Genomic DNA, 18,143 nt, shown 5'->3' with positions numbered 1-18,143 from the left:
GACGCCAATGATGCTTAATTAATTTTGGTAAAATTTTCTATTGAAACAAAAAATAACAAAAATCAAAAATCATAATTGAAATATTACAACTAATTCGTTTCATTTAAGAGTATAGTAAAAACTCCCTATTATATTTTTAAAACCTATGATGTTCAATTAATTTTAATGATAGGTATTTTATTTTATAACCGTCATTTAACAGCCGACCCAAATGTGAGTTTATGACTATCAATGTTCAACTCCGTAGCCTTGTAATTTTGAACCTTATTCAGAAGACAAGAGAACTCCTGGATCAGTACCCCCAATTAATAGGTATTAATTGCTAGAAAAAAAAATAAACCATGTTCTAAAAAGTAAAATTAATGGATTAATGATACTAATTCCTTTAAGAGGAAAGTAAAAAATCGTCATGCATTATTTTTGACACCAATGATACTTAATTAATTTTGGTAATAAGTATTAAATGAAAAAAAAGGATAAGTACTAAAAAGCAAACTTAATAGAGAAATGGTATTAATTCGCTTAGAAGAAACGTAGAAAATCGTCATGTTATTATTGACGCCAATGATGGTTAATAAAGTTTGGTAGAAGTCACGACTGATATTGTGTTAATTGGTGCAGGTTTTAAAAGAAAATACCAAATGTACTAATGTAGATGCAATTTATATATTTTGTACCTATTTAAACTTTACCAATAATGTGCAGTTTTAATTTAGATACTGTGAAAATGGCTTTTTTTACAACCCTTCACAAGGGATACGTTCCAGAGAAAATTGCTTGATTGTAGAAAATTTTCCTATCATGAGTGCAATGCGTGAGCAATACATTCAATTCATCTTTACTTCAGTGGTGGGATATAAAAACGTGTTTTTTAAAATATAATAACGTAAAGCCACCTGCAACGAAAAAATTATATTAAAAAACTAATTGGAATTAATTGTGTTGTATATGTCTTTTAGTTTTGTGCATGATTTTGCGCTGTTGTTCAGTATAGCTACCGGCATGGATGAAAAATTTAATAAATAAATATTAAAAAAAGTGGAATTAATCGTATTTTGGTATCTGTCTTTAAGTTTTGTGTTTGATTTATGATTTTGTAGTGTTGTTCAGTACTGATTCATTGATTGATTTCTATATATAATATTATATATATATATATATATTCATACTANGAATGATTTGGGACCACACTAAAACGTCGTATAAATGTAAACGTCGTATAAGTGATCGTCGTATAAACGATGCTCCACTGTATTTAGAGAGAAAGAGATTTTGCGGAGTATATTTGGTGGCGGAAATGAAAACAATAACTGGAGAACTGGAGAAGGATATTTAACTTTGAACTGTTCAAACAACACGATATTATTAAATGCATAAAAATAAATAGAATGAATAGGGTGGCCTACGTGATTCGAATGAGTGATAACAATACAATAAAAAAGATGCTGCTTTTTAAACTCACTGGAACAAGAAAGCGGGGAAGGCCGCGGTTGAGATGAGCTGAGTCGGTGGAGTCTGATTTTCTTGCAATGAATGAAAAGAATTGGAGATCAAAGATAAATCGGAAATCGTTATGGAAAAAATCTTCAGAGGAAGGCATTGGCCCACATTGGGTTGTCTGGCCAACTATGATGATGATGATGTTAAGTATATGAGGATAAAGGCAATTCAAGTAGTTTGGATTGCTTAATTGAAGTATTTTTAATAATTTCAACTGTATAATTACTGTCAGAATTTAACTTTATCGATATTTTATTATTTAAACCCAGAATATCATGTGGTTTAAAAGTTTTATCGAAAACTGCTTTTTTAATTAGATATTTAATCTACCACTTTAATGATCAAATTTTTATAGATTTGGTATTAAAACTACAGTAATCTTTAAAAAATTCAGATGGTGCTGGAAAAGTTTAACTGGAAATATGGATTGAGTTTAATTGGAAATATGGTGTGATTTTTCCAGTTAAACTCAAGAAACACAATTAAACCCACTCGGGAGGGATAGCTTTATTTTTTTTTACCTCTCTTTCCACCTCTGGTTTGGTCTTATAAAGTTTTTAGTTAATTATAAAACAATGTGTTAATATATTTTGTTATAATTTTAAAAGTCATGGATTTTTATAGTTAACTGAATTAATAAACTTATCGAAAATATTTCTATAGGTTTGGAAAACTGCAGGCTTATTTTCAGAGAGAACCCGAAAGCGATGTAAGGAAGTTTACTAATTTCAGTTTCGAATTAAAGTTTCACAGTGAAACCAAAAAATTAATCCAACTCCTGGCAGAGGATATAAGATGCATGGGACCAGTAACTTATGGCACTGTAAGTATAACATAAAATTTTACTATTTAAGAGCAAAACACTACAGGAAGAATAAATGAAGTATTTTAACAAATTTTAAAAATTTAATTATTTTTCCAAGACTAATTACAAGCTTTTTAATTGCTGATACATGCGCCAGTGTTGGTAAAAGAATGGTACGTGGTAAAAGAAGAAGAAAAACCTATAATTTGTGATTCATTAAATGTTTTTTTAAGAAATTAAATTTGAATGAAGATATCGGGACATTCTCAGAAAAATGGGTTCAGGATTTAATCATAATATTGGTGCCGTGAACCATAATTCTGTTTGAATTTTTTGCGAACTAAATCAAATTGCGTTTAGTTTTAAGTTAAATTCGATGTGTTATATAATCTTGCTGAGGACGGATCAAATTGCGCTATAATATGGTTCAATTTATCATTGTATTAAAGTGGAAAAATTCTGATTGATAAATGTTCACATCATAATAATATGATAATTGCACGTCAAAACTATTAGTATGTGGGTACAATAAAGAAACTCAACTATCCGTTGCAGAGGAATGCAGAAAATGTGTTCCACTAAAAGAAGCAAAATATATAAATAAATAAGAAAAAAACCCTATTTAGTTTAAGGGAAAAAAACATTAGTAGAATATACAGTTTTAAAATTCTAAATCCATATTTTATTATTTTTTTATTAATTTTTTTGTAAATGTAAACACAAATCGAAAAAAAAATCATTCGTTTTTATTACTTAAATAAAATTGTCACCTTAATTTTCTTGAACTATTAAATTTGAAACATTGATAAAAATCACAGGAATCAATTTTAAATATGTGACGTCAATCACCAATTGAATCAGTAGCTGTTTCAACTGAAAGTAAACTTTAAAAATATATATATATATATATATATTAATTGCCTTTTGATGCCATTTTTTGATTGTTCATTTTTATTTTTCAGTTTTTTAACTTAGATCTTAGGTTTTAAAACTTTTCATTGATCTTTTCAATTATTTTCTTTAACTTTTTGTTTTGCAAATATTCATTGAATAAATGACATTACCAGACACTATGATTCAACTTGAACAACATCATGGCTCAATTTAACATCTTATGCTAATTTGCACCTTCATATCAACTTATTTTTGTGAAACTACATTTACACATTTATCGTAAAATAAAGGAATCAATTTTTAGATATGTGGTATCAATCAGTTTATCAGCAATTGAATCAGCAGCTATTTCAACAGGAATAAAAGTTATAAAAATATTTCTTTTATATTATTTTTCAATTATTAATTTCTATTTCAATTATTCATTTTTATCAATTATTATTATCATAAGAATTTTCAATATCATTAAATTGTTTGGTCATTTTTTAAAAATTATTTTCCTTGAAAATGTTCATAGAAATAAATGACATTTATTAGTTTTTAATAAACACGTAACACGAAAAATTAATGCCTGGAAAAGCAAAACTACGTTAACCATAGCTGGTTTTTAAGTTGTTATCTGTTGTTGTTGTTGACTTATTCCTCTTGGTCAGCCGCAGGCTAGACCAAGTCAATGAGCTCGAAAGTCTTGAGGAAATCATATACATGTAAGGGACCAGAGTAGAGGTCTTTCTTTTCCAGACCAAGAGACAGTGTAAAATGTGATCGGGAGAAGCCTGTGCAGAGTTACACCTCGTGCACGTTGAATAGGTCTCTCGCCCAAGCTCAAAAGAGAGACACCTGATGTGTCCACTTATGAGCCTACTTATAGTGAACTCTATCAGCCCCTATGGTAAGTGCCCCACCAGGAGTCTGTGGAGTTGTTATCTAGAATACATGAAGAGCAACTTAATGATAAGTCACATTTTCGAATTATTCAAGAGAGTATTTTCGTTGAAAAACAACTCAATTCTCTGTAATATAATATTTTTTGTATATCATGCTGTTTTGGATTTGTAACGTACCTATCTGGAGTCAATACTAAAGAAGAGTATGTGATGAACAAAATTCCACCTTTCCTAAAAGTGTGCTTTATCACTATGTTGTCCCAAAATCCTTCCCATAAATATATTAAAGGAAAAAAATATTATATTTTGTACTTGAATTACTTCAAATGCAAACAATAAATTATTATTTTTTTACATCAATGATTTTTTAATTGCATTTTGCTTGTAAATTTTGTATTATAGGAAACATTAAAACTCGAATTATTATTTTTGAGCTGCTGTTAAAAAGAGATAAAAAAAAACCGCATAAATTTTTTTATTTGTACTATTATTAAATTGTATGTTATTTTACTCTGGGGATTAATTCATTAACAAGTTCATTAGTGTATAAATATAAAGAAATTGTACTCATACTTAAAATCAGAGAAAATTAGTTGAACCACAATATTCGTACTTTGAACCATAATTTTTTTCAACTCAAATGTTTACCTTTCCAATCGTTATTAACATCCGAACTAATATTTTTATTAAAAAAATCAACTTTGCGGTCAAAAATTCATCTAAGCAATTTAAATCGTAATTTTAAATTCATTAATGTTTTCTTTTCCTTTGTTAGGAGTTAGAAAAAAACAATGGCATTGGCTACAAAATAAAGTTCAAAGAATTAAATGGAGGTAAGTTATAGTGTTCTTATTTATTTATGTATTTTTTTTTTTTGAAAAAATATAAGCAGTTTAATTAGTATAAGAATTAGTTCTTATACGATTAAACCTCTACTATATTTATTATTAAACATAGTAAAAAACAACATGTGTGTAACTCTGCAGTCCTTAGAAATACAGCTAAATTGAAATTTGACGTGCTGAATGGATTGCTTTTATTTGTAAACATTTGGAACTAGATTGTGTCTTACCTTATAAAATTTTAAATTTTTTTGAAGAAATTTTTTTTTATAACCTGTTCTAAACTCTGCAAGTTGTCAAGTATAAGATAATACTAAAAAAACTTTCAAAGTTACAGCAAAAATATTTATAAACCACGACTCACTGAAAACAGAAAATATCACATCCATTTCCTATATTGTAATGGACAGCTCTCATATTTTGTTTAAAGTTTTTTATTCAAAGTTTTGCTGTTTAAATCTGTTTTTCTCAATTCAATTTTTTTCACTTTGAGCACAAAATTTCTTGACTTCCAATAAATCTATTAAGTTAAAATTTTGTATTTGGTTTGCTTAAATTCTTAAATTCATATTAGCACTTGGTAAATATTTAATGTTTTTTACTGTTGAATACCGGTAATTTTATTGGCAAATATTTTACATTTTTTTGATCAAATTAAAAAATTTATTTTTACTTTTAAGTGATGTAGTATTAAGTGATGATTATTTAAGTAAAATTGAGAAAAAAATAGAAATATGTTTTTGAAAACGCATAGATATTTCTTAATAACATATGCATTAAATAAATTATGCACAAAAGTATAAATCATGAAAAATTGCATTAGTATTTTCCATTTAACTTTTAGGTTGTAAATAAATTTACTAACTTCGTGTATACATTAAAAAAAAAAAAAAAAAAAAAAAAAAAAAAAAAAAAAAAAAAAAANAAAAATCAGAGCTTAACATTCTAGGCCTGAAAATTCAATTGAAACGACCAAACCTAATTTCAGGTCTATGGTTGATTGATACAAAGATAAAAAAAATTTCAGCCATTGCAAAAAATTTCAAAAAGTTCTTAAATTTTTGGTGAAGGCTTGAAAATAAGATGAAAAATTTTTCCTCTTATTTTCATCAGAATAGCGAGTTGATTTTCATTGGTTAATACGTTCGCAGTTAGTAATGAAGACGGGGTTCCACCAAAAGAATGTCGATTATTTAGGGTTCCATAGCCGAATAGAAGTTAGGAACCGCAGCTGAAAGGTATGATCAATGATCTGCTTCAAAAACTTTGGATGAGCTGAAGACTTTTTTAAATCAAAATATAAAAATTAAGTAAAAAGTTTATATATCATTCATGTCACGTAAAAAATAGCATACAATTGTATTCAAATAAATAAATAAAAAAAACATATTTTTTCTGAAATTCAAAGGATATAAAATCAGTTAGCAGATATGGAAGTTATTTCCGCCTTTTTACTTTTTCTTTAAATATAAAACAACGTTAGGGTTTACGGGAAGCTTTTGGTTTATCCGACATGTTATAATTATATTTTGCAATAGGGATAATATTTTCATGCTCTTTAAAACCCTAAATTACACTTGTTTCTCATAATGCTTCTTCCAAATCCTTCATCACTGTTTAGGAGTGAAAAAAACGAGGGGGAGGGTGTAAGACAGCAGTAAATCTTTCAGTATTTTCTCTACTCTTCCTTTTTACTACATCAGATTAAAAAAAAATTTTTTTTCATAGAAAAAAAATCTCGACTTCAAGGGAGGAGTGATCTATAGCTACTAATTCTTTCAACGCAGCCATAAAAGTGTGTTCTAGTGTTAGAAAAGAGATCTTAATACTCAACGACATTTTAAAAGTTCCGACAGAATACAAATTGAGATATTCTGCCACACGTTGAGATTGAAAATATTTTTCTTTTCTTTCTTTTTTTATTTTTTTCGAAGACTTAGTTTTCTTAGTGCGAGCTTCCTTATGCTTACCCACTATGGAGCAAAAATTTTATTATTATTAATAACAATAATGCATAATATATAATAATTATAATGCAAGCCTAGGGAATTTAAAAACTAAATTATTCTACATATTTTTGAAAATAACAAAATAAAAATTTCTTGAAATATTTTTTATATTATGTTAACAATTCTTGCACTTAAAAATTAATGAATTGAAATTACACCTTTTTATTAATTAATTTTAACTGAAATATTTTCCTTTCTATTAGATATTTTGTAAGTTCAACGTATTGAATAGTTCGGAAAGTTAATTTTGCCTTTTTTTCATTTTTTTCTTTTTTTTTCTTTCTACTTTTTATTAAGAAAATGCAAGATGATTTTCTTATAGGAAATAAATATTCTATTTAATCATATACTGTCCATTCTGGTTCAATACTTTTTGCCCTCTTTCTGGCTGTAGCATGATTCCACGCTCATAAAATTTTTGTTCTTTGATAGCAAAAAAAAAAAAAAAAAAAAAAAAAAAAAAAAAAAAAAAAAAAAAAAAAAAAAAAAACTGATCTGTTTGATTTTTGACCTCCTTATTTGAAGTAAAATGTTTTGATTATTTGCTGAGAGGTTAAAATTTTCTGTAGAGACTTTAATATTGTTGTAGATAACCCATTTTTGGTCCCCAGTGATTAAAATGGATCCTTTTCTTAAAGTTTGAGAAGCAAATCATAAACGACAGTACTAATTTCGTTCCGTAAGAACACGAGGAATCCGTATGTCAAGATTGTAAATTAAAGCTAGACTTTTCAAACGATCATGAAAGATCCAATTCAATAAAATTAATCTCTCAGGGATCTCACCCGCTGTTATTCATCGATTATCTGTAATAGTTCCTTTATTGTGAACGCAGCTCCATCTGGCCTTCCATGCAACTTTATGGTGCATCTTCAACATCGAAATTGCCGGATCGAAATTTTGCAAACCAGTTTTGGCACAATCCTCTCAGCACACATCGGATAAATTACTTACCTTTCCGATAGTAAAAAAAGTAAAATATGCCGAAAATGTAGCTTTTCACTTTCCATAATTGATAGGGCACCAACTGAAAACTGCTGCGTAGATTTAATGGAACTTTCTGACAAGCAAGCCTTGCTATTATGCAAGAACATTATTCTTTGTAATATGTAATGTGAAAGTATTCTATTAAACTAAGAAACAAATACCAAAATTTCGATTACTACAAGTAACTTTAAGTTAATATTTTTTAACAAAATATTAATATGTAATAAGAAACATGTGTGTTTATCATTATAAAAAGAAATCGGAACATTTAAATTATGTTCTGAAACTATACTATCCTTTTATATCAAAAATTATTCAGTTGTTGCATTTTTTATTTTGCGCATTTTTCACATTAGTATTAATTGATCATTAAAATGATGCATATTTCCACATGTTCTCATAGTTCTCTATGATCTTCAATTTCTTTATGTTATCCTAGCAACAGAAAATCACCATGTGTGGGAGAGTAACATATTTGTGTGGATGGTCGACAGTCAGACTGAAGAGGTGAGTAAACGTAAATATTTTGATGAAAATTAATAATGTAAAACTTGTTAAAATTATACAAAAATCTCTAATTGTTTTGTACAAAATTAAAAATTGTCATATAATTCCATCATTAATCTTAATTTTATCATTAGTCATAATTTCTAGCCTTTTAAATTATATTTATTTTCAAATAGGTAGTTGTTTTTGAAAATGAAGAAAGTGATGTTTTAAAGAGGCGTGTACTTTTAACCCATGAAATGACCTGCCAGTAAGTATTGTATTTTATAAGATATCACGGTAGCTAAAAAGTCGGGAAATATTTATAATTTTAAACAACACGGCAACGATATTTTAAAAAGTATTTTCATGATCTATCATGAATACCTGTTATTATGATATAAATATCTAATAAACAATAATTATATACCCTGATAAAGCGGATGATTATAGAAAAGTAAATAGTGAAATCATTATCCACAAAAATATATAATATCGAATATGATATTACCATGAGTATTGATTGATACACTTCATTTGAGCATCGAAAATGTTAAACAATTTACAACAATCTAAATAAGTTTCAGTGGAGAAATATTACGATCTATAGCAAAATTATGTTATTCTATTAATACCAGCAATTTATCTCGAAATTAACTCGAATTTATCACGAATAATGATTACCCATTTTGCTAGTATTATAAGGAAGTAAATAATATACCTCAATTTTTTTTCGTATATCTATTACTAGTCTTTTTATTACTCTATCAATATTTATTTTTCAGTAAAATATGACAAAAACTATTATGATTGATAATAGCTTTTATTTAATAAAAATTATTTTATTAATGCAGAATAGTGTTTTGATCAATTAAATTTTTTTTAAAAATTAAAGTAATAGTTTAAGAAGCAGAAATATGAAATGATATAAGAAAACTGGTTGATATATTTTATTTCGATAAAATTTGAAGATATATTGATGAAAAGGATATTTTTTCTTTCATTAGGAAAATCCGTATTACCTTTTGAATAATTTTCTTGGTAAAGTATATCAAAATGATTCTTTTTGCAGTTTTAATTCTGAGTAAATTGTCATTTTTCAAATAAACTTTTTTTAAATTTTTTAGTTGTTACCAGATAATGCTCCAAGATATAAAAGAAAAAAATTATGTTTCAGTAATAAAACAGACTTAATATGAAAATTTTAATGATACTTTTGGTAACCGTCAATAATGGCAATGAAATTATAAAGTGGCAATCAGCCAACTTTCTGTCTTCATATTTGCAATTAGTTTACTTATAATCAATTATGTAACTATAATGTATTAACTAAATAATATTGCAGTTAATATCGCAATTAATCATTATTAATTTTATAACTAATTATCATGATTTTATTCATGAATTACAATTCTTTATTGCACTTAATTATATTATTATTATAATTAATTATCTGTAAATATTATTGTTCTTGAAATTAATTATTTTTAACGTAGTAAATGGTTAAAGTTATTTTGTTTGATTTGCTTTTCTCTTGGACTATGATAATTTGCGACTCGTATAGTTAATTGTTTTTTTTTTTCAAACTATTTTTTCCCAACTATTCTTAAAGTATGTATTAAAAGCGAATCAATAAATGGTATTATGAAATGACATTTATGTATTAAGATGAAGACAATTTTATCTGGTGAATGAAACAATGAGCCGAATTTCAGTAGCTAAGGTTTATGATGCTTAAATCTTTGTTTGAAATAAAATTTCTTCGCTTTTTGCTTTAATGCCCTGGATTGCTTTAATGTGTTTAAATCATTTCCCTCCTATTTTGTTCCAATTTTATTTTTAGGCGTTGCATTAAACAGAATTGTGGTTGTGGAAATAAAAATGAAAGAAGTGGATGTCCAGTCGCTGTAGGAACGTAAGTTTTAATTTTTCAAACTTAATTTTGTACAAATAAAACTAGAAGGATTTTATTTTTATATTCGTAAACGCATAGATAGCGTCTTACTTCATTTCATTCTTACACATTGCATACGTGTGTCAGAATATGAGCTGCTTTGTTAAAAATATTTACACTTCAGCGTGAATAAATAAGTAAAATTCTGCAACTAAAATCCTTATCGGATATTTAAAAAATCCAAGTTTAAAAACGAATTTGAGAAAAGTATGCACATTTAAATGAATGTTTAAGCAAGTAAAAAATAAAAAAAAAGCTACCAAAATGCAACAAATCACTATCGAAGAAGGCATTTTGCTGCCTGGTTGAAACTTGTCTGTTAGGTTGCTGGTTGAAACTTAGGCTGTCATATTTAGACCTTTTTCTGTTCCTTCACGCAATCAAACTGGTTTTGGTACTTTTAATTTCTACCTACCTTTAATATTAATTAACATCAAAAGTGTATGCATTATAATTAGTTTAAGACAAAGAATTTAAGACGCATAGATAAAAATCGTTGAACATGGAACTTCCTGCATAAAGAGTCTATAATAGTATGCATTTTATATTAACAGCACAAAGTGGCAATAATGGTTTTAGCAATAATGGTACCGCCAAATAATTAGAAGCAATAAATTAATTTTCTTTATTAAATAAGTTAATAAAATGGAGTGGATTATAAATCGCTGGATTTATTGGATGGATTAGTAAAAAAAATTAATAGTTTATTTTATTTCTTAATTTTTAACTGAATTTTCCAATTTAATTTTTAATAATAAAAATTTTCTTAATAATAATTTTTTTTAGAAATATATTCTGTTTGTATTTGCATAAAGTTATATTTATTATCATGCATAAAAAATATACATAAATAAATTATAAAAATATTTTTTGTCAATCATATCACATTGTATATAGTGATCCAGTTCAGTTAAAGAGTAAAATGAAGTTAGGGAAAAATGTTTTTGTAGTGAATGAACACGTTGTAAACTTAAAGCGTTTGAAAATTAATTACCTTTATATCTATAATGACTGAGTTCTTCATAGTTGTAATGTTATTCAACGCGTTTTTTTAATACAAAACTTTCTACCGGTTTAATTACTTTAATTATTTTATTGGAAATAATTTTATCTTATGATATCATCATATATTATTGTGTTGCATTTATTTTATTAAGTGTCTTTTGATTATGCGTTTTTTTAAAACAAAAAACTTTTTAACGTTATCGTGAAATTAATTATTTCATTGACAATATTCGGGTGATATTTTATTGTGTTGTAATTGTTTTATTTTGCGTTACTTAACTATGCATTTTTTTAAAACAAAACTTCCTGTCTGTTTCACTGAATTGTTTTGTAGAAAATAATTCCATCGCGAGTTATTTTACAGTGTTGCATTTGGTTTTATTTTGCGTTATTTAATTTTAGCTTATTGCATCATACTTTTTATAATTCGTTTTATTTTACTAATTTAGTCTTTAATTTTTTTCTTTTTTTTCAAATCATTTTAATAAAAAAAAAAACCGAATAGAAAGATATTGAAGTTTTAAAAAGAAGCTTTGAAAATTCAAAATGAAAAGAAAAAAATGTTTTAGCATCATTAACTAAAATGCTCAAACGGTGAAAGAAATGTATACATTCAGTTTTGATGCACAAGTCACTCACTCACTCGTTGTAAAACAGGTGTTGAATCCTTTATGTGAACAATAGCCTTAATTTACTTCAAAAGGCGGAAAGTTGAGAAGGGGGCGAAAAACATGGGTGCTATCGGCCATCTGGGATCCCTTTGCTCCTTCTTTTCAGGGTGGGCACAGTTGGAAAAAGGCAGTGAAACAGATTGATTCTATGCTTTTGATTAGGGTGACTGAGGATGTTTTTGAAATATTAATAAATCCCTTCTGTGCATGCTATGCTTTGTTTTGGTGACTATATTTGAGTTTTGATACCCCAAGTGTTCTTAATTCTGAAAATTGTATGTTTTATGCGTTGGTCAGAACATTCGAATTGCAAGTAAAATTTAAATTCTATTATTCTACGACTCTGTAAACGGAACGGCTTTTTTTAAATTTTTTTTTTAAAGTCTAGTTCTTATTAAATATTTTTACTATTATTTTTGTTTTGAAACTTCTGATAAAGATAACGCTTGATTAATGATTTCATTTGCTCCAAAAATGTACAAATTGTACAAAATGTACAAAAAGAGTCGACAGGTTTCAAGTTCTCAAAAATGGGCGCCCATTTTCAAGACTTACCAGACGTGAATCGGAAGAAATAAAAGTGATTTGAAATATAAAAAGTAAAGTTGCCAACGAAAAATGGAGGAATTATGATGAGAAACAAAACTAGAAAAACCAAAGTAGCAGACGCGTTTTTCTTGTTTTGTTTTTCTGTTCTGATGTAGGGATATCGTGTATTTTTGAGCACTTGTTATTTCCAAATTACATATTTTTTAAGCGAATGTAGCTTTTAATCAAGTAATATCTTACCTCTTCAGCTTCTTGGGAATTATTTATTTAATGCTGATAAGGAAGCCAAAATGCTGATGAAAAAGAAACATTGAAAGAGATATCTATTTATAAATATTTTGATAGTTTCAAGTGCAACTATCTATATTTTACTTAAAACATTTTTACATATGTGCTTACAAAATCGATAAAAATACTATTCTTGCGTTGGCAACAGAAAACGGAAACAAATTGCGCTATAAGCTGAGCAGAAATCAGAAGTGGAAGCGAACTGTTCATGCTAATAAAGAAACTGTTCTATATTTTTGTTTTATTTATGCGTATTTATATATGCTGATTGCAGAGTTCAGACTTATATTTTTGCTTTCATGATAAATTAGTTTTAGCTGCATGTAGGTATTTCTAAAGTAGAATCCTTTGATTCTGACACTGTTGAATCTCCCAACTGTCATAATTTCCGAATTTGCTAAAGTGATGTAGGAAAATGCTATGAATTTTTCAGATTAGCAATTTTCTTTTTTCTTTTTTAAACCCTGGAATTCTACTTTTCTTGTTACCAACTTCTTTTTAACCATGCATTTCTTCATACACTTTACTTTTTCTTCTTTGGTTTTGTAAGCAGTATATGAGGAAATTCTAAGAATTTGCAGAAATGTGTATATATATATATATAAAAAAGAAATTTAAGTTTTATTTGTTTCAAACGAAGTTTCCAAGTAGTCGTGAAAAGCGTATAACTTAAACAAAATGTATTTGAATCAAAATATAATCGTGCATGGAATGTAAGCGAATCAAATGATTTCGCATGATATATGTTATATATTTTTTGTATTAAACTAAGTACCAATATTCATACAAAGCCAGACAATAATATTTTTGTACACTGTAAAAAGTTTTGGATCAAATTACGCTATAAAGAACTTTTTACATCACTCATCAATATAGAGAAATTTTTACATCACTCATCAATATAAAGAACTTTTCACATCACTCATCAATATAAAGAACTTTTTACATCATCAATATAAAGAACTTTTTACATCCCTCATCAATGTAAAGAACTTTTTACATCACTCATCAATATAAAGAACTTTTTACATCACTCATCAATATAAAGAACTTTGGGTGCATCATCCGTAAAATCCATATTACCGTAAAACCTTTTTTACTATAAAATACTGTACCGCAATTTTTACAGTAACAATTATTTAATTAGAGTGATTTCAGTGATTTTACGGTAATTATTACTGTAAATGTTTGATAATTCGTAATTTTTACAATAATAATTACCGTAAAATCATTGAACCACTCTAATTAAATAAATATTACTGCAAAAATTAGGGTAAAAAGTACCGACATTAAAAGTACCCTGACCCGAGTGCCGGAACTTTTAAACGCAATATCATCCAGGCAATATCATCCCAGAATGTTTAGTTCTGGAGGTTTTCCGACAATAGCGAACAGAAGGTGGTATTTTCATAAAATTCATTAATACAAAAGTAATTTATTTTAAAGTGTTTTTCGTCTATGAAACATTTGTAAATCCATAAAGATACGGAGTTTAGATACGTGACATGTTGTTTAAAAAACAATCCCGTGAAATAAGCTGTGATGGAAAAGGTGCGGGGGTGAGAATAAAACTAACTTCCATCTTTTTACACCTTTGCACCGCTAAACGAAAGAATCACGATAAGGCACGAGAGATTTGCAGCTCCGCTGATTTATTTACTGTGGAACCAAATTTAAGGCTTCGACGACACATTTGTGACTCTGGGGGAAAACGCCGGTTTCTTTGAACTCTCTCTTTCCAAGTGTTGAGAGTTAATAACAAAGCAAGTTTTTCCTAAATAAGTGCATTAGCAGTTTTATTATGAATTTTATTTCAATTCAAAACAAATCAATTAAGTACTTCGAATTGATATGTGATCAATTGTTAATTTGAAAGCACAATTGATGAAAACAAAATAAAACTGCTTGTCGTTGCCAAAGCTGCGGAGTGGGTAGTAGAAATGTCCAACTACGTACTTTTCAAAGAACACGACTCCGACTCTAAACCTTTCAGAGAACTTGGTTCCTCGACATCTTGAATTTTAAGATAAATTTTTAATTTGAGTTTCCCCATTTTCTTTTGTATTTAACAAACTTTCGATGATAAGTTACATTTGACTGCACTATACCTTTAAAAAAAGATGGGAAATAAAGGGGTCGCTTTATTAGATAAGGAGAAATAGTGCCTGATAATTCTTAGAACTCTTATGAGTTTTTCCTCAAAACTCTAAAATGATGCAATTTATCGTTTTGAGAAAGTCGTTTAAAACTAAATGTTTATCAATTTTTATACTTGTCAAAATCTTAATTTATTACCGTTTAAACTGATGAAAATGGATTTGGATGATGCTAAGAAATTCTTTCAACGTTAAGTGCATAAAAACAAAGATACTTATAAAAGATCTAAAAAACTGTATATTGTTTAACTACCCATCAAAAACTGCTGATTGCAGAATTTTATTACCATAATTGTGTCAGAAAAATTAAATAAAATATTGTATGCTTTATATCTCAAATTGTAATTGGGTGGCGGCCTTGTATTTTACATGTATTGAGAGATGCTGTCGAATATAGTAAATATCCACCATCAGTTTAGTAGTGAAAATTAAATAAAGTATAATAAGAGAAAATTTAGAATTTTCCTTTCCTGCTTTAACCCCTTCCACAATTATGTTCAGTCAGAACAGGAAGGGTCTTCTAAACTACAAGGAAATCTTTACCAAATGTAAATTTAAAATTAATATTTTATCTACAATTTGAATTGAAATTTTTTAAGTTATATTATAGCATGAAAATTGAATAAATAAATTAAAAAAAGACGCTTGTACAAAATATTGTAGTTAGGCAAAATCATTATAGGAAAAGAAATGGATATCAGTATTTTGCAGATATCGAACGAGCGAGAAAACAAAAAAATCGGACCACCGTGAATTATTTTTAATCGAATTATAGGATCTTCACGTTCCAGAATTCAGTATAAAAGGTTCGAAGGGGTGGCCTAAAACATGCTAATTAATTGAACGGTATGGTAATTAATCAAATTTTGAAAAAAATCGTAAATTTTAAATTTGATTTCACAGGAACTATTCGATCGATTTCGCACAAATTTTGTATTTTGCCATTTGAATTTTGTAAAAATTGTATGCCTTACCAATAAAATTTTATTAAATAAAATAATTAAAAATAACAAATATTTATTAAATTTTATATTTTGCTTTGTAAGCAAAATATAAATGTTTATTAAATTTCATATTATGATCTTTGAATAAGCGAATTTAATGATTCTGTGAAAATATTTTCCAATTCGCATAAAAAACTTGCGAGATGTGATGAAATATGTAAATAGTAAAATTAACATTAAGGAGTCCGAACGCTTTCTTGACCAAACTATTAGGATCATATTTTCCTGTTACCTAATACATTTTGGGGGTCAGAAGTCCAAATCCATCGAAATAAAAGTATGTTTATTCAGAGAAAGTAAGATTTTGTGTACATAATTTTAAATATCGTAACTTTAAATTTCGTCTGAACTAACTAATTAGCATCCTCAAACCATTAAAATTGAAACTCTTAAAGTGAAGATCCGAGCATTATGTCAAAAGTTATTCAGTGTGGTCCGTTTATTTTTTGCACGCTGAACACTCATTTCTGCAAACGTAGCTATTAGACATTTGGAATTCTTGAATAAAAATATACCTGATTAATACTTCATTAGTTTCGTTACTTTTTAGTTGTTTCATGTTTTTTTTTCTTCATAGTTTACTAATTTAAATTTTGCAATTGCGTTCTGTTTTTTACTTCAATAATTCAATCAAACAAATTAAAATGTTATTATAATGCTAAACATGTTATTATAATGTTAAGAAATAGTAGTTTTGTGATAAATTTTAATTCCAATAATTTTCATATTTTCATTTGAGTTATATTTTCTTTCCTTCTATCCTTAAATTATTTCTTCTTTCCCACGAGATAGAACATAAATTTTAACTGAGGTTGCAGTCAAACAAATCTTTCAGACTCCTGCAATTACAATATTGTCTTCAACTCCGAATCCACAACCATGTGCAGTCAAAACTCCTTCAAATTTCTTCACCACGAAGCAAAAATCATGTTTTATTTGTATTATTTTTTTAGAGGGAGATATATCCCGAAAGAAATCCTTCATGGCAAATTATCTTTAAATTACATAGGTTATTCAAATTTTAAAGTAAGGAAAAAAGAAAAAAAATTATTTCATATAAACCAAGAGTAAATTATGAAGTTTTAAATAAAAGTCTCCAAACTATCAAATAGCACACGAGTTATGACTGGGTTAACTACTGTTTAGGAAAAGGTAAGTAATCCTGTCACAATTTTTTTTAATTTGTTTGCAATTTAAAAATTTGGAGTAAAAAAATCAATGTATGAAACTTTATAATTTTCCTTTGGCTTGCTTGAACTCGATTTTTTTCTATAAATTTAAATTGCCAATATTGGTTTAAAGAGACTTTGCCAAGAACGGTTACTTCCGCAATATAGTGTCCTCATAAGAAGGAATAAAACATGTTGGCTGGATAGCCTTCTTCGCACGGCGCTGAGCTCACGCTCCTGAGAACGGGAATTCGAATCCGGTTGGCCGAAGACTCCCCCGTGTAATAAATAGTAATTGCTGCACGTTAAATCTGTTGCGTCAGGAAGTCCTCCATGTTCCCATAACAATTTATACCTCTGGAGGTACTGAATTGGAGATCGTTCTCTGATTCAAGTCAAAATTACGATCTGTGGACGAATGAATGGATGTATGAATGTTTCCGCCCTATAAACGGGTGTGCCAGAAGTCAAATTCTTGACCACAGATGGCGCCACTGGAAAACAAGAACAATCGCACTCTCGCCTACTACAACAACAAATGGCATGTTAAAGATAAAAAACGTGTATAGGGTACGTGTATAGGATAAACGTACGCTTCTTCAACGATGCCAAAAAATTTTTTTTCTTAATTTATATAGTTTTTTTTTCCATTTTATTTCAGGTCTACATTACAGTTCTTTATGAAGTGCAATCAAAACTGTCAAAGCAAGGCTGGAAATACAAGAAATAGGAGAAGATTTAAAGTAATTATAATTCAAAGCCAGGAAAATTAGTGCATAATAATTGATATTTTCATTAAATAATTTCGCAAAGAAGTAAGACACTGAAATTTAAATTTATATTTTACAATTACGTTTTGCATGATTAATTTTATTTGAAATTTTGCTTATTTCATTTATGGGATGTAATTTGTTCTTATTTTAATTGTTGTAAAAAA

General features: G+C 27.6%; 1 protein-coding gene across 3 annotated transcripts in view; it reads left to right on the top strand.

Annotated features, from left to right (window-relative positions):
* The window catches only part of LOC107445670 (transcription factor COE1), a 41,698-nt gene that overhangs the window by 11,799 nt on the left and 11,756 nt on the right, over positions 1 to 18,143 (top strand). For all 3 annotated transcript variants that reach the window (XM_043039386.2, XM_043039387.2, XM_016060120.3), the window contains exons 2-7: positions 2,164 to 2,323; positions 4,862 to 4,919; positions 8,364 to 8,431; positions 8,608 to 8,681; positions 10,254 to 10,325; positions 17,868 to 17,949. In XM_043039386.2, coding sequence (XP_042895320.1) covers positions 2,300 to 2,323; positions 4,862 to 4,919; positions 8,364 to 8,431; positions 8,608 to 8,681; positions 10,254 to 10,325; positions 17,868 to 17,949 — 378 coding nt within the window. In that variant the 5' untranslated portion in view covers positions 2,164 to 2,299. The remainder of the gene's footprint in view (positions 1 to 2,163; positions 2,324 to 4,861; positions 4,920 to 8,363; positions 8,432 to 8,607; positions 8,682 to 10,253; positions 10,326 to 17,867; positions 17,950 to 18,143) is intronic.

The sequence above is a fragment of the Parasteatoda tepidariorum genome, chromosome 3 (genome assembly GCF_043381705.1).
Source record: "Parasteatoda tepidariorum isolate YZ-2023 chromosome 3, CAS_Ptep_4.0, whole genome shotgun sequence".
Lineage (NCBI taxonomy): Eukaryota > Metazoa > Arthropoda > Arachnida > Araneae > Theridiidae > Parasteatoda > Parasteatoda tepidariorum.
This window is presented reverse-complemented; position numbering and strand designations above follow the sequence as displayed.